Source organism: Trichechus manatus, unplaced genomic scaffold (assembly GCF_000243295.1).
Source record: "Trichechus manatus latirostris isolate Lorelei unplaced genomic scaffold, TriManLat1.0 scaffold00138, whole genome shotgun sequence".
NCBI lineage: Eukaryota > Metazoa > Chordata > Mammalia > Sirenia > Trichechidae > Trichechus > Trichechus manatus.
The window spans coordinates 1,302,433-1,323,957 of record NW_004444074.1 but is presented as its reverse complement, the minus strand read 5'-3'; the positions used below and the strand labels follow the sequence as shown (position 1 = coordinate 1,323,957).

The following is a 21,525-nucleotide window of genomic DNA, read 5'->3' as shown; positions in this document are numbered from 1 at the left end:
AGAAGGAACAGTGCTCTCTCCCCAAGCTGCACGCAGCCCAGAGCACCAACTCCTCCCAGGACAGAAGAGGCTGTCTTGTTTCTCTGCGTTAAGTAGGCTGTGAGACATCTGATCTGCAGGAGCTGGAATTTAATGTGAAGATGTTGAGGCCTTAAAAGACAGAATTTGTGGGTCTGGTAGCCTAATTAAAGCAAGCTGGGGTGGGGGTGGGGGGTTGCTGTACCTAAATCTACTTCTATTGGCTCAGTTCAGGACTGAGGAGGTACAATGTCGAAATTAAAATTAGAGCTCCAAATTTAATTGGTAAAAGTTTTAAGACATTCACTTTTTTGGTAGTACTCAATCTAATTGACCTTAAGGATGCAGAAAGAAAGAAGGGGCATTAGTCTGACCCCAAGGCTTCCTCTGTCACTGCCCTGGGGACCTATACAGTGGTGTAGTACAGTGGTCTGCAAGCTTTTTGAAGTATTAATTCGTTAAAAACTAAAAACCATTATATTTTAACATAAATAACACTTTTTATGAAAAACAACCATAGTTTTCAAAGTAAAAATAAATTTAGAACAGTGTCCTTGTGTACATTTTTGCAAGTCTCTTTGTTTGGCTTTTATAGAAGAGAGCTGGATTCTCATACCTGTTTCTGTGTTCAGTCTGTTGTGATACCACTCATCATGTCATCTCTGGGAAACTTCACCAACACGAGAGAAATGAGGGTGGAGAACCTAGACCATACTTTGAGAACTACTAATACAGTAGAACCAGGTGTGACTTTGGAGTCAGGCGTTAGTTCAGATCTCAGCTCTTGTAGTTAATGGTGTGTAGCCTTGAACACGTGACTTTATCTCTCTGGGTCTATTTGCTCGTTTTTTGAATGGGGAGAGAAGTGTACTGTACCTCATTGGACAGTATAAGGATTATAGGATATTTGTTAAGTGGAACTTGATAGGTGCACAATTAACATTATTCCTCCTAAGAATACATTTGTAGAATTGCTTTAAGTACACAGGACAGCCTATATTGGTTTTTTGTGTTTGTTATGGGGTTTGTTTTTGGTTTTTCCAATTCTCCTGTTATGAACCTTCTCTGTAGATCTGTCATAATACCTAGAAACTGTTTTAGGTTCTTATTTGTCTCCATGTCTCACTCCTGATACTGGACAGTAAACTCCTTGAGAACAAACTATTCTGCTTTCTTCAAATCCCCAGCTGCCAGCAGAGTATGGAATGGTAGGAAGTCAGTAAAGTTTGTGAAAAGAGTAATGTGGAAGGTGGCTGTCGGAGCACAGCCTGCCACCGTTTCCTGTAACCTACAAATGAACCATATGTGCCAGCCTGGCTTCTTGGGTAGAATGAGAATGTGGGATGACCCCCTTTCCAGGGCATCTTGACCAGAAACACATCCATAGCAGTTGGTGGCCTATCAGCACATCCCTCCCCTCTTGCCCTGAGCACATGTCAACATTTCCAGGAGCTGCCAACCCTACTTCTATATCTGTTCCCAGTGGGGAGGTAACGGGGTCCTTCAGCTGCAACATGAGAGGGGTGTGTGCAGACGTCCAGCCCTGCATTGACTGGGGGACAGGCACCCATGATTGAATCTGACCTCGCTCTGACTCTTTTCTCTGAGTCAAGCGTAGTTCCGTCCAGTGCCTGTGTATAAGTTGTGCTTTTGTTGGCGGTCCCAGACCTTGGCTCGACAGTTTGGCACAGCAAGCAGGGTCGAAAAATGGCATCTGAAACCTCAGCCTAAAATTGAACACAAGACCATATCATTGTCCCCTTCCTTATCCATCAGAACTCAGCACCTTCAGTTTTTTTTTGTTTTTTTTTTTAGTTCATTTAATCTTAAATTTGTTGTTATGGTATCAGTTGATATTCAGTAATCAAGTAAGCGTAATCTTTAGAAGAATTAGAGCCATAGAGCTTAAGACATCTTCTAGAGCTTATACCATTTCAGGTAACCATTAGCCATGCTCTTCCTCCCTCTCCTCCTACTGCCATCTCCAACTGGGAGGATGGCAACAGTACGAACAAGTAAGTTGTTTATTTGACAGATATTCAGCAGTTCCTATTATATATAGGCAGAGTCCTGGTGATGCATCAGTTAAGAGCTCAGCTGCTAACCAGAAGGTCGGCAGTTCGAGTCCACTAGCCACTCCTTAGAAACCCTACAGGGCAGTTCTGCTCTGTCCTGTAGGGTCAGTATGAGTCGACATCGACTTCACGGCAATGGGTTTTTTTATTATGTGCAGGAGGAGCCCTGGTAGTGCAGTGGTAAAGCACATGGCTGCTAACAGAAAAGTCAGCAGTTCGAACCCACCAGCGCTCCTTGGGAGAAAAATGTGGCAGTATGCTTCCATAGAGATTACAGCCTTGGAAACCCTCTGGGGCGGTTCTACTCTGTCCTATGAGTTGGAATCAACTCAGTGGCAATGGGTTTGATTTATTATGTGCATAGCACCTAGAAAGATACAGCTTATTTGGTACAGAATCACAAAATGCTTAATAATGCCTCTTTTATTGCCATTTATGTTTTCATGGTTTTTATCATTCCCTCATTTGGTTGTGGTCTCTACCTTCCAGAAGCATATTGTCTAAGTGGTGGGAGTGAATATATACACAATGGACTATAATACAGGACAGGATGGGGATTGATAGTGAGTATGCCAGCAGCCAGCTCCAGGATTCCACAATGGAATCTTGATGTTATGACTTGTGTGATGTGTGCTGCTTTTTAAAGTCCTACCCCGAGCCTAGCAAACTCCATGTTTTGATTCTTAGGCTTCTCCACTCCCATTTCCAGGCTTTGAATGGATCTGAAAGCAGGAAAGTAGAGAGAAAGTTGGGATTGGGTGGTACAAAATTACAGAATGCTAAGGAAAATTGGGCCAGATTCACACTCAGTTAACATTTATTGAAACAGAAAACTAGGTACTTTCATATATGTCGTTTAATATTCTCAGCTTTCTTACGAGGTAGGTAGTTTTATTGCCATTTTCAGGTGAAGAAACTGATATTCAGACATGTTAAATAATTTTGTTTAAGTTTATATAGCTGGTAGGTGATGGCACCAGGATTTCAACTCTTTAAGTCCAGCCAATCTTTCCAGTTAACCAAGTTGCCTTTATTTTGTAGGCTGTGGGAAGCCTTTGAAAGTTTTATGCAGGGGAGGTGAATGATAAAAATAAAGTCACGGTTCTAATGTTTCTAATGAGGCCCCTTCTTCACTCAGAAGCTCCCAACCAGTACTCATGCAAGTGGGCTCAAGTTCATGCAATGTTGTTTAATCTGTTGAAAGAGGGTTTTCCTTTTGACTCTGCTAGTGGCCAGGTATAGTGTGTATGAAAGCGCCTGTCATACGCTTTGCACTCACTTATTGTTTTCCAGACTTGCTGTGAGTGAGTCATATAATCTCAGTTGACTACCGTATCCCCACCTATATAATTATCCCTACCTTAGTTTTTTTTTTTTTTGGTCTGCCTATTACTTCCTCCAGTCCCCAGTTGGTGAGTGAGATAAAAGTCTTTGGGGGATAAAGATGGTACATATAAAAGTCCAGTATAATAGCCTTTTTAAAGCTACATGTGAGGAAAGCAAGGCTGGGAGGAATGGAAAATGGAACAGATGGAGCCCATCTGATTCTTACTCTTCTTTCCCCAGGTGGAAATGGTTGGGTGGGCAGAGCAGCAGCAGGTGGCTAAAAGGCTGTGTGTGGGAAGACTGTGGGAAGGTTTAAGAGCCCTCTGTAAGGTCACGTGATTCGTTTTTAAATCCCATCTCTCTCCCTTCCCTAGTCTTCTCCAGGGTAGGAGAAGCTGCAGCAATGTCTGATTTTGTGGAGAGCGAGGCTGAGGAGTCAGAGGAAGAGTACAATGATGAAGGCGAGGTGGTGCCCCGAGTCACCAAGAAATTTGTGGAAGAGGAAGATGATGGTGAGGAGGCCCTGGCCTCAACCTTCTCCCCACTATTGCTGACTTAAATAGTCGGATTCTTGTTGATGAGAGGCTCAGGCTGAGCACAGAAGTTATGACATACGAGGTACCAACTTGAGACCTCTCAGTCATTCATCAGAAAATATTTACAGAACGGCTACTACTGTATGTCAGACCCTACGCTGAGAACTAGGAATACAAAACAAAGACACAGCTCTCCTGGAGCTTATGTTAGTGGGAGGAGACAGATGGTAAACCAAAAAGTAAACATATAATTTTTCCCACTTTTAGAAACCTAGCAGTGTTGGTATTTCTGCACCCAATTTCCTATTTCTCTGGCCAAGCCCAGCCATCAGGAGCATCAGCAAAGTAGAACCACGTAATAGCTTTAAAGGTGGAAAGAAAAATGTTAAGTTTTATCAAAAGAATTATGGATGAAAGAAGGGACTATAGCTGCTGAGTTTATAAAGTGGAAAAACAAGATTATTTGGTGGCTGTAATGCCTCTGGTAATTATTTTAAAGAACCAAAGTAATTAAGAAGATCATCCTGCCTAAAGATAGATGGCGAATATAGAACAGAGAGTCCTTTCCAGATGCTGCTGCTCTAAGTAGATGGTCATGTTTTATTTCTCCAGATGAGTCAGAAGACTTAACATGGAACCCAGGTCATTAGGTTCAGAGCAGATGGATAATCGAAGTTAAGCAGCTGGCCTTGCCCCACCAGGGTGTTTTACAGACTCCATGCTGAACACATGCATGTTTTCCAGATGAGGAGGAGGAGGAGAACCTAGATGATCAGGATGAGCAAGGCAACCTGAAAGGCTTTATCAATGATGATGATGATGAAGATGAAGGGGAGGAGGATGAGGGTAGTGACTCTGGCGATTCAGAAGATGATGTTGGCCATAAGAAGAGGAAACGCAGTGAGTAGTCTGTCCTCAGTCAGGTGAGGGTGAGGTGGAAGTTCAAGTGGGGAGGGAGCCTCCCTGTCGCCATGGGTGACGGTGACACTTTGTTTTCTCCAGCATCTTTTGACGACCGCCTGGAGGATGATGATTTTGATCTCATTGAGGAGAATTTGGGTGTCAAAGTCAAACGAGGAGTAAGTGTCATTTCTTTGTCTTTGTCTCTGGGGGTGAAAGAAAAACTCTTCATATTTAGTGACTCCTGGGCAAGGAGGCACATCCAGAATAGTTCAAGAGCATTAGAGAAAAGAAAGCAGCTCAGTATCATTGTGCTGTGGAGCCTAGATTTGCACCCCAGGTCTGGGTGCCTGTTAGAGAAAGGCCTGTCAAGGTTTCAAGGGTGGGCCTTGTGACTGAAAAACGTCACTCAGTGTGTTTTTTTTTTCCTGTCTCCCTTGGTCAGCATAATTGTGGTGGGAAGATGGGGGTGAGACTGGCATCCTTATGCCAAACCTCGTAGATCCTGATGAAGCAGGTTTTCCCACCCCTAGCAAAAGTACCGGCGTGTCAAGAAAATGTCAGATGATGAGGACGATGATGAAGAGGAATATGGCAAGGAGGAACATGAGAAAGAGGCTATTGCAGAGGAAATCTTCCAGGATGGGGAAGGAGAAGAAGGCCAGGAGGCCGTGGAGGCCCCCATGGCTCCTCCAGAGGAAGAGGAAGAAGATGATGAAGAATCAGGTATGTGGTACCAGGCAGGAAAGCCAGTGTTTGGAGGGTGTTGGGATTTCCTGGCCCCTGGGAATAGGATGGGAGACCATCCTTTTTAGGACTGCTGGTTCTTTCTGTCAGGAGCCTGCCTCCCTCTTCTCACTGGCCACTCACATAATGGGAAAGCCGTTCAGTCCTGGCTTATCCCCTACCTCTGAGCACTAACCCTTCCCTTCCCTGCCCAGACATTGACGACTTCATTGTGGATGATGATGGACAGCCTCTGAAAAAACCTAGGTGGCGGAAAAAGCTTCCCGGATACACAGATGCGTGAGTAGGGTCTGGTATGAGGTGGTGGTGATGACGGCACCTGAGGGAACATAGGAAGAAGGAGGGCAGAGGTCTCTTCCAAAAATGGGACATTCCCAGCTTGCAGCCATTTTGTTTCCTTGCCTCAGGTAACCTCTTCTAGGTGGTAATTTCAGACTGCTCCTGGAAGTCCTGGGAGCACTCCATGCATTCTAGGGCCACTGTGGGATTAGAGTGAAGTCACATGTGAGCAAGGCTCTTAACATTTCTTCCATCTGCAGCTCCATGTTTATTAGATTTTTTGTTTTGTTTTCTAATAATATTTCGTTGTGTTTTCAGTGAAAGTTTACACAACAAATTAGGTTCCCATTTAACAATTTCTGTACAAATTGTTCAGTGACATTGATTACGTTTCTTACAACGTGCCAACGTTTTCATTATTTCTGTCATAGTTGTTCCATTTCTGGTAATTTAGTTTCCATGCCCCCCTTACCTTCTCATCTTTGCTTTAGAGTAAATGTTGACCGTTGGTCTTCTGTAGATGATTTTTTAAAGGAGCACAGTACTCGCGGGTGATAGTCTTTACGTTATGAGCCAATGTGTTATTTAGCTGAAAGGTGACCTCCAGGAGTGGTTTCAGTTCAGAGTTTAAAGGGTATCTCAGGGCAATTGTCTCGGGGGGGTCCTCTAGCCTCAACTGTTTCAGTAAGTCTGGATTTTTAAGAATTTGAGTTCTGTTCTACATTTTTTTCCCATTTTATCAGGATGCATCAGTTGTGGCCCTAATCAGAACAGTTGATAGTGGTAGCCAGGCACCATCTCGTTCTGGTCTCAGAGGAGGTGGAGTCATGATTCATATAGGCTGTTAGTCCTGTAGACTAGTTTCTTCTTTGGTTTCCTTCTTTCTCTTCTGCTCTGAATCAGTAGAGACCAATAGTTGTATCTTAGATGGCTGCTCACAAGCTTTTAAGACCCTAGACACTACTCACCAAGCTAGGGTGTAGAACGACTTTTATGAACTGTATTATGCCAATTGACTGAGCTGTCCCACAAGACTATGGCCCTAAGCCTTCAACCCCAGTAAACCACTCCCATGAGGTGTTTGGGTATGTCTACGAAATATCCATAACTGTGTCTCCACGTGTTTTGTTATATATGTGAACATATATGCATACATGTATATACATGTTTATTGGTTTCGTATATTGGTCTTCTTGATATAATTTTGTTGGAAGAAAGATGCCTGCAACAAAGTTTGAAAGCCTTTGCTCTAAGGGAATACACTTATGTCTTAGCGGAAGATAAATCCACTTAGCAGGATGAGGACCCATCTGCCCCGTTGTTGTTTGCTCCCTGTCACTAGTAGGTGTTAAAGATATGCTTTTTATCCTCCAAAAAAAGAATGGCTGCCCGGAGATATCCCCTAGCTAAGCTTTTATTCCACAGTGAATATGGTTCTTTGATTTAAACCTTTCTCCAAACCTTCTTAGTTCCTTTGAGGGCAAGTAAATTATCTATGCAGGGGCTGTATTTCTTTCCTCTGACTAGAACCTGGGCCCTCTGCCTCTTGCTTTGACCCACAGGGCCCTGCAAGAAGCCCAGGAGATCTTTGGGGTAGACTTTGATTATGACGAATTTGAGAAATACAATGAATATGATGAGGAACTGGAGGAAGAATATGAGTATGAGGATGATGAGGCCGAGGGTGAAATCCGAGTACGTCCCAAGAAGACAACCAAGAAGCGTGTGAGCCGCAGGAGCATCTTTGAGATGTATGAGCCCAGTGAGCTGGAAAGCAGCCATCTCACAGATCAGGACAATGAAATCCGAGCCACTGACCTGCCTGAGAGGTTCCAGGTGAGAAACTACCAGCCTCTGCCCTTCTGTGGATCTGTCACCACCTCCCCTGAACCTCCCTGCTACAAGGGTTGTAGCTGAGAAACAATCTATGAACAGTCTGACATTGAGCAGTATCAACCTGACATTGAGGAGGTTGACTTTGACCCCCATCTGACCCAGGGGTACAGGGAGTCCACCTCTTAGAGGAGGGAAGATAGACTTTTGCCATTTTTGTGGTTCTTGAAATGGCACTCTCTCCTTAACAAATATATGAAGTGCCTACTTCATGCTAGGATGACACTGTGCTGGGTACTGAAAACATGTGCCTGAGGACCACACGTTTGTGTCCAGAAGTGGTGTTTGATTTTCCCTAAGTGAATACAAGGTAAAATCAGTCTCACCCTGCTGTCTTATCCCTGCAGCTCCGCTCCATCCCAGTCAAGGTGGCTGAAGATGATGAACTAGAAGAAGAAGCTGACTGGATCTATAGGAATGCCTTTGCCACACCAACCATTTCTCTACAGGTACCCAAAAAAAGATCCTTATGCTTTGACATGAGCTAGCAGCCTCTTCATCAAGAGGGAGTTACTGCTCCTCCCCCTGCCCCCAAACATCTACGTGCTGCTGTTGGAAAGTGTGTGTGTGTGCTTGCACGTGAGGGAGATTTTACTAGGTTTCGTCTGACAAGGTCCTGTGTCATGAATTCATGTTTTGTGTGGTAAACAAAGCAGATTCAGAGAGCTCTGACTTCTTTCTCAGTCCCCTTGTGTAAAACAGTGTCATTGCTGACTGTTTCTTTTTCTGCTATAGGAAAGCTGTGATTACCTGGACCGAGGGCAGCCAACAAGCAGCTTTAGTCGAAAAGGGCCCAGCACAATTCAGAAGATCAAAGAAGCCCTGGGCTTCATGAGAAATCAGCATTTTGAGGTAGCATGTCAAACTCTAATGGGTCATTGGTTAGAAATTCAGTTAAGTGATGAGGGAAACAGTAGCTACGTAAGTCAGATGGGTCACTTTACCTGTACTCAGCACTGGTTCCTTGACTCAAGCAGTGTGAGGAACAAAGGAGACCTAGTGATCGAGAGAACGACACTACCTTGTCTGCATTACTATCTTCCCCTACGGGGGAGAGCACTGTACCCTGGATGGGCCTGTGAGAGAGGCCTAGCTTCGGACTGTTGAGTTTCTTAGACCTGTTTATCCCTCTGACAGAGGGGATCCTTGCAGATCTTTCTTCCTTGGGTGACTGCAGTCTTCTTGCCACCCTAGGTGCCTTTTATTGCCTTCTACCGAAAGGAATATGTGGAGCCTGAGTTGCACATCAATGACCTCTGGAGAGTGTGGCAGTGGGATGAGAAGGTAAAGTGAACCCTTGCCCTCCAAGGAGCTGTGGGCTGGGTTGGGCATTACTGCTACTAGGGCCCAACCCCCCAGGCCTGCCAAGCTCCCCGGCTCCAGGTCTTTTGGAAAGGATCAGAGCAGCGTTAGGTCTTCAAGGCTGACTACCAGCCCTCACTGCTGTCGTTCCCTGCCCTAGTGGACCCAGTTGAGGATCCGCAAAGAGAACCTAACGCGGCTGTTTGAGAAGATGCAGGCTTACCAGTACGAGCAAATCTCTGCTGACCCTGACAAACCTCTTGCTGATGGCATCCGGGCTCTGGACACCACTGACATGGAGAGGTAGCCTATGCGGGGTTTCTACCATTATAGGGAGCCCTTAGACTAAAGGCCGGACCCCTGGGGGCAGCATTACTTTGTGAAATTCACAGCACAGGACTGAGTTGGTCAACCATCAAAAGTGATCTTTCTGACAGGCAGTTTCATGTTAATCTGCTATTCATGTTAGTATATACCTGACAAATACTAATTTATTTACAAAAAAGTTAACTGTTAAAAGGGTCAGATACTCATGTTTGCTAATCTGTACATTTATTTTCTTTTAGGAGCCCTGGTGGCACAGTGGTTAAGAGCTCGGCTGCTAACCAAAAAGTTGGCAGTTCGAATCCACCAGCTCCTCCTTGGAAACCCTATGGGGCAATTCTGCTCTGTCCTGTAGGGTTGCTATGAGTCGGAATCGATCTAATGGCAATAGGTTCGGTTTTTTTGGTTTAAGTAAAGCTACACGTAATCAGAAAGTAGCTTGGAAAGTCTGAAATCAAAGTGGGTGGTGAGAGAGGAGCAGATCTTCTTAACGGCCAGCATGATGAAGCTGAGCTGCCTGTAGGGTCAAGGAATTTGAACTTTACTAGAGACATGCTGCCTCATCTGCGTGTCCCTTTTTAACAGTTGTGGTCTTACGCCCCTTCCTCCCAGGCTCAAAGATGTACAGTCAATGGATGAGCTGAAAGATGTATATAACCACTTCCTGCTTTATTATGGTCGTGACATCCCCAAGATGCAGAATGCCGCCAAGGCCAGCCGCAAGAAGCTGAAGCGCATAAGGGAAGAGGGAGATGAAGAAGGTGAGTCCTGGGGGAGAAAACCAAGGAGGCTTGATAGCCAAGGAATCTGCAAGGATGCCCTTGGCTGGGTGCCCTCTGGGGCATCTCTACATGTTGAGATATTTGGGAGTGATTGGACACTAGAGCAGTAACACTCCTGGTGTTTTCTTCACAGGTGAAGGTGAGGAGGCAGAAGATGAGGAGCAAAGGGGGCCAGAGCTGAAGCAGGCCTCCCGCAGAGACATGTACACCATCTGCCAGAGCGCTGGGCTAGGTAAATGATAGCTTCAGCAACGGGAGTCACTGGTCGGTAGGAAGAGGCCTTAAAGGACAAAGCACATCTGGGTCAATCACCAACCCAATTCCAAAGCAGCCTATTACATGATCCCCATCAACATTTGCTCCCCTGACCCACATCTGTCCCCCGGTAGTGGTCTAGCCCCTGCCTAAATTCCTGAAATAACAGGAAACTCAGGATTTGAGGGAAGGAGTCCATGGTATCTTTGGGAGGTTCTCTTATTAAGCTGTGGCTTCCACCTTAATTCTGAGCCAAGGAGTCGCGTAGAAAATATCTATTTCTTCTGCCTCGTAGCTGCCTGTCAGGTGTTTAAAACCAATTCTTTTCGATCATCTCTGTTTAATGTTTTGGCCCTGCTCGTTTGTGATCTCTTTAAAGTGTAGTGCTCAGCAAGTTGACTAAACCAAAAGCTAAAGTTTCCTGAATACAACCAAACACTTCAAGGGACAGAGTAGCAGGAGTGGGGGTTTAGGGACCATGGTTTCAGGGGACATCTAGGTCAATTGTCATAACAAAATTTGTTAGGAAAATGCATCCCACTTTTGGTGAGTGGTGTCTGGGTCTTAAAAGCTAGCGAGTGGCCATCTAAGATGCATCAACTGGTCCCAACACACCTGGAGCAAAGGAGAATGAGGAACACTAAAGACACAAGGAAAATATTAGCCCAAGAGGCAGAAAGGGCCACATAAACCAGAGACTGCATCAGCCCGAGACCAGAAGAAGTAGATGGTGCCTGGCTACCACCAATGACCGCCCTGATAGGAAACACAACAGAGTCCCTGACAGAGCAGGAGAAAAGTAGGGTGCAGAACTCAAATTCTAGTAAGAAGACCAGACTTAATGATCTGACTGAGACTGGAGGGACCCCAGAAGACACAGCCCTTGAACTTTCTGTCAGTCCAGAACTGAAACCATTCCTGAAGCCAACTCTTCAGACAAAGATTAGACTGGATTGTATGACATAAAATGATATTGGTGAAGAGAGTCCCTCTTAGCTCAAGTAGATACATGAGACTAAATGGGTAGCTCCTCTCCGGAGGCAAGATGAGAAGGCAAAAAGGAACAGGAACTGGTTGGATGGACACAGGAAATCCAGGGTGGAAAGGAGGAGTGTACTGTCACAGTATAGGGAGAGCAACTAGGGTTATACAATAATGTGTGTATAAATTTTTGTATGAGAAACTAACTTGAACTGTAAACTTTCACTTAAAGTACAATTAAGAAAAAAAAAGTGCTCAGAATTGCTGTTGTAGACTCTGAGAGCTAAGTTATTTGTCAGCCCAGCTGTTGCCTTACCTTTCACTTTCTTGTTTGCTTTAGATGGCCTGGCCAAAAAATTTGGCCTTACCCCTGAGCAATTTGGAGAGAATCTCCGGGACAGTTACCAGCGGCATGAGACAGAGCAGTTCCCTGCAGAGCCCTTGGAGCTGGCCAAGGATTACGTTTGCAGGTAGGCAGGCAGCAGGAGGCTGGGGGGAGGGGCTTGAGGGTCAAGACGGGCACACACCCCACAGCTCCACCATTTTCCCTACAGCCAGTTCCCTACACCGGAAGCTGTGCTGGAAGGTGCCCGCTACATGGTAGCCCTGCAGATTGCCCGCGAGCCCCTTGTCCGGCAGGTGCTGCGGCAAACCTTCCAGGAGAGAGCCAAGCTAAATATAGCCCCCACCAAGAAAGGTAGAAAGGTGAGCTGGGGGAAGGGCTTTGACCCAGGATGTGGCCCCAGCTCTCTATTTAACTGAACTGAAGAGTTTCTTGTCTACATGTCTAGCTGAGCTGTCTGCCTGAGAGCAGAAAGAGGCAGTCTTTTCTCCCAGGGCCAAGCCCAGCCCGTCCTTAGACTAATGATTCCCTATTGATGTGTACAGGATGTGGATGAGGCCCACTATGCTTATTCCTTCAAATACTTAAAGAACAAGCCTGTTAAGGAACTAAGAGATGACCAGTTCCTCAAGATATGCCTGGCTGAAGAGGAAGGGCTACTCACCATTGATATCAGTATAGATATGAAGGGAGTAGAAGGGTAAGCAAAGCCCTGGGGTGGGGACTCACTGGGGAGAGCTTGATCTGTTGAAGGGAGGGGCGCCTCAGGAATATGAAACTGGAACAAACCAGTTCAAACCCCTGCTAAGAATTTGCATTTTCACGGCAGATATACTGAATCAGAATATGCATTTTAACAAGATCCCCAGGTGATTCTTACGTGTAATAAATTTTGAGAACTACTATTCTGCTGTTGGTTCTCAGAATTGGTCCCTAACCAGCAGCATTAGCCTGGGAACTTGTTAGAAATGCAAATTCTCAGCAGGGATTCAAACTGAACCAAACAGGTTCAAAGCCCTGATGTCAACCACATTTCAGAATTGAGCCATCATCCGTGCTCACAGCATTCATGGGTGTTTGAGTATCACCTTTTGTGCATCCCCAACATAGCAGCCTTGTGTCTCCCCTTAGCTACGGCAACGATCAGACATACTTTGAAGAGATCAAGCAGTTTTACTACCGAGACGAGTTCAGCCACCAGGTGCAGGAGTGGAACCGGCAGCGCACCATGGCCATCGAACGCGCTTTGCAGCAGTTTCTCTACGTGCAGATGGCCAAAGAGCTCAAGAACAAGCTGCTGGCAGAAGCCAAGGAATATGTCATAAAGGCAAGGACAGAGAGTCGTGGTCTTTACTAGTGTACTTTCCTCAAACTATAGCTGAGAGTGAGGGAACCTGTTATTAGTAGCCCTATAGCTAATGGAGAAACCCTGTGGGGGGTTCGGGAGCAAATGGGAGCATAATCTGAGAGGGTGTGCAAGCAAGGCCACCTTCAAGACCTCTTCCCTCCCTCTCCCCCACTCGTCTGTATATTCTTTGTATAGCTGTTCTCTGTGCAGTCTTCTGTTTCCAGAAGTTGTAAGGCTAGGAACATGGGCACATGCAAATACACGCCTTTGTGCAGGTGTGCATGCATCTGTTTCCTGAGCACACTTTGACCATGGTGTCATATGTGTCTCCTCCCTAGGCCTGTAGTCGAAAGCTATACAACTGGTTGAGGGTCGCACCCTACCGGCCAGATCAGCAGGTAGAGGAAGATGATGACTTTATGGATGAAAACCAAGGGAAGGGCATTCGTGTCCTAGGCATTGCTTTCTCCTCTGCCAGGTAACTGCCCATTCCTGCCTGTGTAGCCACATCCCCTTACCTATTTTCCTAATCTCATTCTTCTCCCATTCATATCCTCCTGCTGCTGATTATTGTACTGTTCTTTTCCTGTCTGTCTGACAGAGATCACCCTGTATTCTGTGCCCTGGTCAATGGTGAAGGAGAAGTCACAGACTTCCTCCGGCTGCCCCATTTTACCAAACGGCGAACTGCCTGGAGAGAGGAAGAACGGGAAAAGAAGGTAAGTGGCTAGGATAGGGGTTACCAAGTATTCATCTTGGGTATATTTTATCATTTAGTGGGGATAAAAGTTTGTGGTCTAAGCAACAGCCCATGCATTGACCACTTGTCTCTTAGGGTAAGTCTAGCTTCCATGGACAGTAGGTGGCACTCAAGTTATCTGGTACAAAAATGACTTCTGGCTTGAAGCCAGTTCCTAGGCCTTGAGTGCTTCTGGGACTCTGTTGCTACCAGCATCTGGGTCAGCCTGTTCCAGGAGCTGAAAGCCACTGAGGCTTTAAGCCAGCCTTTTCCCTGCTTTAGCCTCTCAGTGTCTCTTTTTCCAAATTCGTCTAGTTCGTACACTCACTAATTTTTTTTGTTCTAATGACATCCTTCAATTTTATTGCGAGAGCTCCTTTCTAAAATGAGGTACTTTTTTTTTAATTATGGAACATTTGACATGTTCATCATGTTGTTCAACCATTACTCTGATCTGTTCCCAAGTGATGCCATCAGTGTCCCCAAAGCATCCTTTCCCCCTCCCTCCTGCCCCTGATAATCACGAAGAAACTTTGGTCTCTACATTCGTCTATCCTAGATATGTCATGGAGCCCTGGTGGCGCAGTGGTTAGTGTTTGGCTGCTAACCAAAAGGTCAGCAGTTCGAATCCACCAGCCGCTCCTTGGAACTATGAGGCAGTTCTACTCTGTCCTGTAGGGTTGCTATGAGTCAGAATCGACTCGATGGCAATGGGTTTGTTTGTTTGTTTTAGATGTCATGTAAGTGGAATCATGCAGTTGTCCTTTTGTAACTGACTTATTTCATTCAGCATAATGTTTTCAGGGTTCATCCATGTAATGAAGTTCGTCCAGGACTTCTTTACTTTATGGTTAAGTAATAACCTGTTGTGTCTATGTACCACATTCTGTTTATTCATCTGTCTGTGGATGAACATTTAGGCTGTTTCCACTTTTTGACTATTGTGAATAGTGCTGCCTGGAACACAAGTATCTGTTTGTGTTCCTACTTTAAATTTTTCTTGGTATATATCTAGGAGTGGAATTGCTGGGTCATATGATAATTCTGTGTCTAACTTTTTGAGGAACCGCCAGACTGTTTTCCATAGTGGCTTTATCATTTTGCATTCCCATCTGCAGTGGCTGAGGGTTCTCATTTCTCCACATCCGCATCTCCACTCCTATTGTTTTCTGTTTTTCAATCATAGCTATCCTGGTGGATATGAATTGATATCTTGTTGTGATTTTGATGTGCATTTCTCTAATGACATTGAGAATCATTCCACGTGCTTGTTGACAGTTGGCGTATCCTCTTTGGTGAAATGTGTATTCAAGTCCTTTGCCCATTTTTTGATTCGGTTGTTTGTCTTTTTGTTGTTAAGTTGGAAGAGTTCTAAAAAGAAGTACTTCTTAACAAACAACTGGAGATTAGACTAGTTCTGACTGCCAGGCAGCAGTGGCTGTAAAAAAGACTTTAATGCATTTTAGTTGACCACAACCCAAGTATCTTAGAAAACATTAAGAGATGCTTAATACTCAGACTGTAAGTCCCAGTCCCTTTGTTTTGTGTTCTGGTCAGACAGCGTGTGATGTACCATGTTTAGCTTTGAGCTTCCTATTTAAAGAAGGACAAAGACTTTGTTTAGGTGCCCACCCCGCTGGGCATGTGGTTATACAAGAGGCCATCTGTACATAGCCCAACTGGATTTGTAGGATGAGAGAGGCATGTTGAATTCTTCTACTTAAGAAATTAACAGGGTATTTGAAAGTTGAGAGTGCGCCAGGGAGGGGAGAGATGTGTGGAGTTCCAGGAAGGAGGAGAAAACAGCACTATGGAGAGTTAGTGAGCAGTTCCCTGTGGCCAGATGAGGCTAATAATTAATCTTACATTATGTGTCGTGCTCTGCTCTTTTGTAACACCCTGCCTCCCTCTCTCTGTTACGCTCATATTGTCAGCATAAGTCAGACACCAGAAATGAAATAAACATCAACAAAGTGTACGAGGACACCTGGGTGTGCGAGGTATTGGAATTTAAGTCATAAGGATGTAGTAGGAAGTGAACATCATTAAGTTAAAGAAAACTGGGGAAACATACTTGCTATACCTTTTTGAAGGCCCTCGCCCAAAAGAGGGTAGGATCCAGTTCTTGGATTTGCTTGATCAAAACTAGGACCAGTGGTTAAGTATTATAGGGAGAGGAGTTTTGGTTCACAATAAAAGAGAACATTTTCCTAACTGCCCTCCCTCAGATCTGGCCAGTGGCTACTAATATAACTAGGGTGAGAGTCTATTGGTGGAATGATTAAGCAGAGGCAGGGTGGCCAGGGAAGGGGTGAGAATGAATCTTTGGTGGCAGCATGGACCAGATATCTTCTAAAGACCCTTCCAATTTTTACTGTTCTCTGGTCTTGTAAGGTTACAGGTACTTAGGGGAGAGAACTACTTGAAATCTCCCTATCCTCAGAGCCTTCACCTCCAATTTCCTTTCAATCCAGGCTCAAGACATTGAAACCCTAAAGAAATTTCTTCTGAACAAGAAGCCTCATGTGGTTACAGTCGCAGGAGAGAACAGGTAGGGGCACCAGGGGATTGGGCCAGACCTGGTTTAAGGCTGTGACCCAAGAGCCACTCCCCCCTTATTGTTGAGTCTGGCATATACCTGTAACAGTGGGTATGTGCCTGTGCAGAGCCTTGATGATACCCTCAACTCTAAGACCTGTGGATGTTCTGCTTCTTCATGGTTTCCTACTGTCCCTAAAAGTTGTGCCTCTTTGGACTCCAAAGCCCTTTCCTTCCTCCTCATCTCCCACATCCCAACCATGAGGTTGTCCATCCCTGAGAAACACCCCTAAACAGCCCCCTTCATCCCTCCAGGGATGCCCAGATGTTGATTGAAGATGTGAAGCGCATTGTGCATGAGCTGGACCAGGGCCAACAGCTGTCCTCTATTGGGGTTGAGCTGGTTGACAACGAGTTGGCAATTCTTTATATGAACAGCAAGAAGTCAGAGGTAATGCTGAACCCCACCCCCAGGGCCTGCCCAGGCAACTGCTATCAATCCCAGCAAGATTTAAAAGGAAAACAAAGGTTATCAGGGGCACAGGACTATAGTGTATAGTTCACTTACTTACCCAAGTAGAGATTTTCCATTTTGCCAGTTTTAGGGGTCCCAGATATTAAATTGGGCCCACGAGAAAGGGTCCCAGAGAAGAGAAAGTGACTTAAAGCCAGACTGTTTAAATTTCTTCTTGATGTTGGAGCTGGGGGCACTTTCAGGCCCTACTAACCTTGGTTTGACCCTAGGCAGAGTTCCGGGATTACCCTCCAGTGCTGAGACAGGCCGTCTCCCTGGGCCGGCGAATCCAGGACCCTCTGATTGAATTTGCCCAAGTGTGCAGCTCCGACGAAGACATCCTGTGTCTCAAGTTTCACCCCTTGCAGGTGAGTAGGATATGATAGGCAGGCCTAGGTGGATGAAAAGGCACAGTAACCTTACCTTTGCCTGTGCATGTTGACAGGAACACGTGGTGAAGGAGGAGCTGCTGAATGCCTTGTACTGCGAATTTATCAACCGAGTCAATGAAGTTGGGGTTGATGTCAACCGTGCCATTGCCCACCCTTATAGCCAGGCCCTGATCCAGTATGTCTGCGGCCTGGGACCTCGAAAAGGGACCCACCTCCTGAAGGTAGGATTGGATTGATTCAGAAAATTTAGAAAGTTACCATTTTAATCAGAGAGAAGGGCATGCAGGGAGCTTCAAAATAGGTAATACTCTTTGATTCTTTTTCTTAAGATGGGTAATGGGTACTTGCACATATGTTTCTAAAAATCCAAAACCAAACCAGTTGCCGTCAAGTCGATTCTGACTCATAGCAACCCTATAGGACAGAGTAGAACTGCCCCTTAGGGTTTCCATGGAGCAGCTGTTAGATTTGAACTGCCAGCCTTTTGGTTAGCAGCCGAGCTCTTAACCACTGTGACACCAGGGCTCCATTAACTTTCTAAACCATAAATTAATCACATATAGTCTTTGGTAGTATAATGTAGTTTGTTAAAAAATAACTTAATGACAGATAGGATGGAAAAGTGCTCTGTTAGGTATTGGGGGAAGGGGAGCATAGGAAATAGTTCCCAGCCTGGTAGATTTCACAGAGACCTGAAAGCAGGTGGGGCCTGCTTATGCCCTGGCTCACTCCAGGCCTCTCCCCTAGATCCTGAAACAGAACAACACTCGGCTCGAGAGCCGGACACAGCTGGTCACCATGTGCCACATGGGTCCCAAAGTCTTCATGAACTGTGCTGGCTTCCTCAAGATCGACACGGCCTCCCTGGGGGACAGGTGATGCCCGCTGCCTGGGTGGGCCAGGAGGAATCCCCTTGGGCTTTGCTTTGGGGTTTCAGAGTATTAGAGCTGTGAACGGGCCACAAGGCATTTATGTAAAATAAGAAATGTATTAAAGCAAAGTGAGGAACCTTTATTTAGTCGAGCCACTGACCTATGGAAAAGATCGGTTCAATTACATGAAGCTTTTTCGTGTGAGAGAAACATAAAAAGAACCAACCTAGTTTATAAATTAAGAACATAAACCACAAGATTTTGTTCAGTAAACACAAACTTGTTTGGTTGTTATGGATCCTTGTGGCCAGATAAGGGCGGGAGTACCAGGGGTAAAGGAAAAGGAGTGTGGGTGTATGAAGAGATAAGGCGGGAAAAAGAGATTCAGTGTGTCTTGAGAAAATGTTATTGAGAGAAAGTTCTATTCACTTGAACTTTGGACTTCACTATTGACCTCTTCCTCTCCAGAAGTTATCAACTCAGTCTTTGGAGGATCTTTTCCACGGGCACATAGCTCCTCATTCAGTAATGGAAATCAGTGGGGAAATAGGCTTCAAGTTCTAAAACTTCATTTTCCACCCAGCTTTGCTGTAACACTCCACGAATAACATAGGTCCATGTGAGTGCACGGGCAAGACCAGCCTGGGAAGGCTTTATGGGGGAAAAGAGCTGTCAGCAAATTCTCAAAGGTCATTTTCCCCCATCTTGTTTTATCTTATTGTAAGATTTGTGTATGTTTATTATATAAAACCAACATATAGAAATATTATGCAGAAAGTGGAAGTCCCCCATAATCCCACCCCCCAGAGATAACTGCCATAACAATTTGATGTCTACTACGGTTTTTCTAAATTTTTTTTTGCTATGCGTTTACTAACTACCCATTTACTACAAAAATGAGATCATATGGTTCATAGTGTTTTGCAGTACATTTTTCACGTATCAATATATCGTGGCCATCTTTCCATGTCAGCACACATAGATCTACCTCATTCTTTTTAATGGCTGTATAGTATTCCATTGTATTGAGGTACTCTAATTTATTTAACCAGTTCCCTATTGGTGGACATTTGGGTTGTTACTAGAAGCTTCTTGTTCTATATCCTGCCCCTTTTCTGCCTTTCCTTTAGCACTGACTCATACATTGAAGTCCTCGATGGCTCCCGTGTCCACCCTGAGACCTATGAGTGGGCCAGGAAGATGGCAGTGGATGCCCTGGAATATGATGAATCAGCTGAGGATGCCAACCCTGCAGGAGCCCTGGAAGAGATCTTAGAAAACCCAGAGCGACTCAAGGACCTGGACCTTGATGCCTTTGCAGAGGAACTGGAGAGGCAGGTGGGTGGCAGTGTGGAAGGCCTGGCACAGCTACCATCTCACGTGGCCTAGTTGGTTGGCCGTCAAGTCTACAGAGAAACTCAGATACTATTAGTGTGGAAGACTTGACCTTTTTATCTCTTTACCTATGCTCTATTGGGTTTCTCAATCAGTTTTCAGTCTGCTGATTACAGAGCCAAGGTAGTACTTCAGAGACGGCTTCAGAAATTGTGGGGGTAGGAAGGGAGCTGGGAGGGTGTCAGTAAACAGTTTCTTTCTAAGCCCTCTTTCCTCCTCTCTCACAGAGCAGCTTTGCATATATGTTGGGGTCCCATGAAGCATTTTAGTTACAGAACAGTATTCCATGACTAAGAAAATGTTTTAGAACCTCTGTTAGTAAATATTGAAGGGAAAGAAGAAAAGAGAAGCCCCAAAAGGAGCCAGTTGGCCTACTGTTTTCATTGAAATCCCCCTGTGGCTCACGAAGTATAGTAGTTGTAAGGCTCTTTATGGGCTTCATTCTCAGGGCTATGGTGACAAACACATCACTCTATATGACATCCGGGCAGAGCTGAGCTGTCGGTATAAGGACCTCAGGACAGCCTACCGCTCTCCCAACACAGAGGAGATCTTTAATATGTTAACCAAAGAAACACCAGAGACCTTCTACATTGGTAAGTCCTGTGTGCATTTTATAGTTAAAAGGGATATGATAGGGGTGGGTGGGTGCATTTACTGTATACATTCAAATCAAGCAGCCATTCCAGCAGAATGGGGCAGAGTTGTACTGTAGGTGGGGGAGACCCAGGGGAGCTTTAGAGAGATTATAAAGCCCTGGGATGTAAGTCAAAGCTAGTAAGTTCGATGTCTAATTATGCGTATAATCTGCTATGAGGTCTTCATGGGGTCACTCTTCTAGGCCTCATTTTCCCTGTCATCAAATCGGGAAGATCTCCTTTCTCAGGGACAGAAAGGAAATCAGAGATAGATGGGGGGGCTATAAAACAGATGTCTGCTCCTAAAAGGTTGGTGGGATGGACTCGCCTGCCTGATTCGTTTAACCTACTCCCTGTTCTCTTCTTTTCCCCACCCCATCCTCCTCCGCCCTTCCTCCAGGAAAGCTCATCATCTGCAATGTCACTGGCATCGCCCACAGGCGTCCACAGGGTGAGAGCTATGACCAGGCAATCCGCAACGATGAGACGGGGCTGTGGCAGTGCCCTTTCTGTCAGCAGGACAATTTCCCTGAACTAAGTGAGGTATGTGCTGCAGTGTGATCGTGGTCAAACAAGTACACAAAGAGGAGGAGGAGGACAGGTGCGGGTTCGGCGTGGAATCGCTCTGTATTCTGTATGCTAGGTAGAACTTAACTGTGTGCATTACCGTCCTTGCTCAGTCACCTCATCCCTGAACCCTTCCTATTCTCTAGAGTTTTAGCTCAACCAGACTAGGGAGATGCAGACATTCATTTTTTACCTACAGAGTGGGCACAGTGTCCCTATACATGCAAACTAAAAGTTGTCTGTCAGCTCTCCCATTTTTTTCATTCTCCACACAAATTTTAATTTTTTCCTACATTCTTCTAGGCATCATCTGCCTTTCTGATAGTCAGAAGACACTAAAGCCACCCTGATAGCTTTTTCTGGGTCTTCAGCTGTTATTAGGCAGAGTTCCCATGCATGAGATTGTAAAAGAGACAATTTCTGAAATGCACCTAGTAGAAGAAGCTGATGTCATTTGTCCAGGCTACAAGAAAGCTGCAGTGTGCCTGGTTCACTGAAACGAGTTGTTCTGAGGAGACTGACATAGATATTCTTTATGCCCAATGGATCAGAACAAAATGGGAGAGGGCTCAGTTATGGCTAGAGGGACATAAGGTTACATAAACATAAAAGATTTATCTGATGTCCAGTGGTACCAGACATGAGTTATGAGTCAAGAAAAGTTTTGGATATTCCAATTCTATTTTGGCGGGTGGCTAAGTTGTGTTCTTGGACCATGATGCCGAGTGTAGAAGGTAAAATAAATTGCCACCACCCTGGCA

The 21,525-nt window shown here is 45.2% G+C and overlaps 1 protein-coding gene across 1 annotated transcript in view; it reads left to right on the top strand.

The window, feature by feature from the left end:
* The window catches only part of SUPT6H (SPT6 homolog, histone chaperone and transcription elongation factor), a 35,345-nt gene that overhangs the window by 6,198 nt on the left and 7,622 nt on the right, over nt 1-21,525 (top strand). The window contains exons 2-27 of the mRNA XM_023739631.1: nt 3,794-3,931; nt 4,700-4,855; nt 4,958-5,034; nt 5,389-5,581; nt 5,797-5,881; nt 7,444-7,717; nt 8,122-8,223; nt 8,510-8,626; nt 8,969-9,058; nt 9,237-9,379; nt 10,013-10,161; nt 10,316-10,414; nt 11,759-11,888; nt 11,973-12,123; nt 12,307-12,461; nt 12,893-13,088; nt 13,448-13,587; nt 13,711-13,828; nt 16,323-16,399; nt 16,702-16,837; nt 17,131-17,268; nt 17,346-17,513; nt 18,040-18,167; nt 19,295-19,502; nt 20,008-20,155; nt 20,598-20,740. Coding sequence (XP_023595399.1) covers nt 3,823-3,931; nt 4,700-4,855; nt 4,958-5,034; nt 5,389-5,581; nt 5,797-5,881; nt 7,444-7,717; nt 8,122-8,223; nt 8,510-8,626; nt 8,969-9,058; nt 9,237-9,379; nt 10,013-10,161; nt 10,316-10,414; nt 11,759-11,888; nt 11,973-12,123; nt 12,307-12,461; nt 12,893-13,088; nt 13,448-13,587; nt 13,711-13,828; nt 16,323-16,399; nt 16,702-16,837; nt 17,131-17,268; nt 17,346-17,513; nt 18,040-18,167; nt 19,295-19,502; nt 20,008-20,155; nt 20,598-20,740 — 3,630 coding nt within the window. The 5' untranslated portion in view covers nt 3,794-3,822. The remainder of the gene's footprint in view (nt 1-3,793; nt 3,932-4,699; nt 4,856-4,957; nt 5,035-5,388; nt 5,582-5,796; nt 5,882-7,443; nt 7,718-8,121; nt 8,224-8,509; nt 8,627-8,968; nt 9,059-9,236; nt 9,380-10,012; nt 10,162-10,315; nt 10,415-11,758; nt 11,889-11,972; nt 12,124-12,306; nt 12,462-12,892; nt 13,089-13,447; nt 13,588-13,710; nt 13,829-16,322; nt 16,400-16,701; nt 16,838-17,130; nt 17,269-17,345; nt 17,514-18,039; nt 18,168-19,294; nt 19,503-20,007; nt 20,156-20,597; nt 20,741-21,525) is intronic.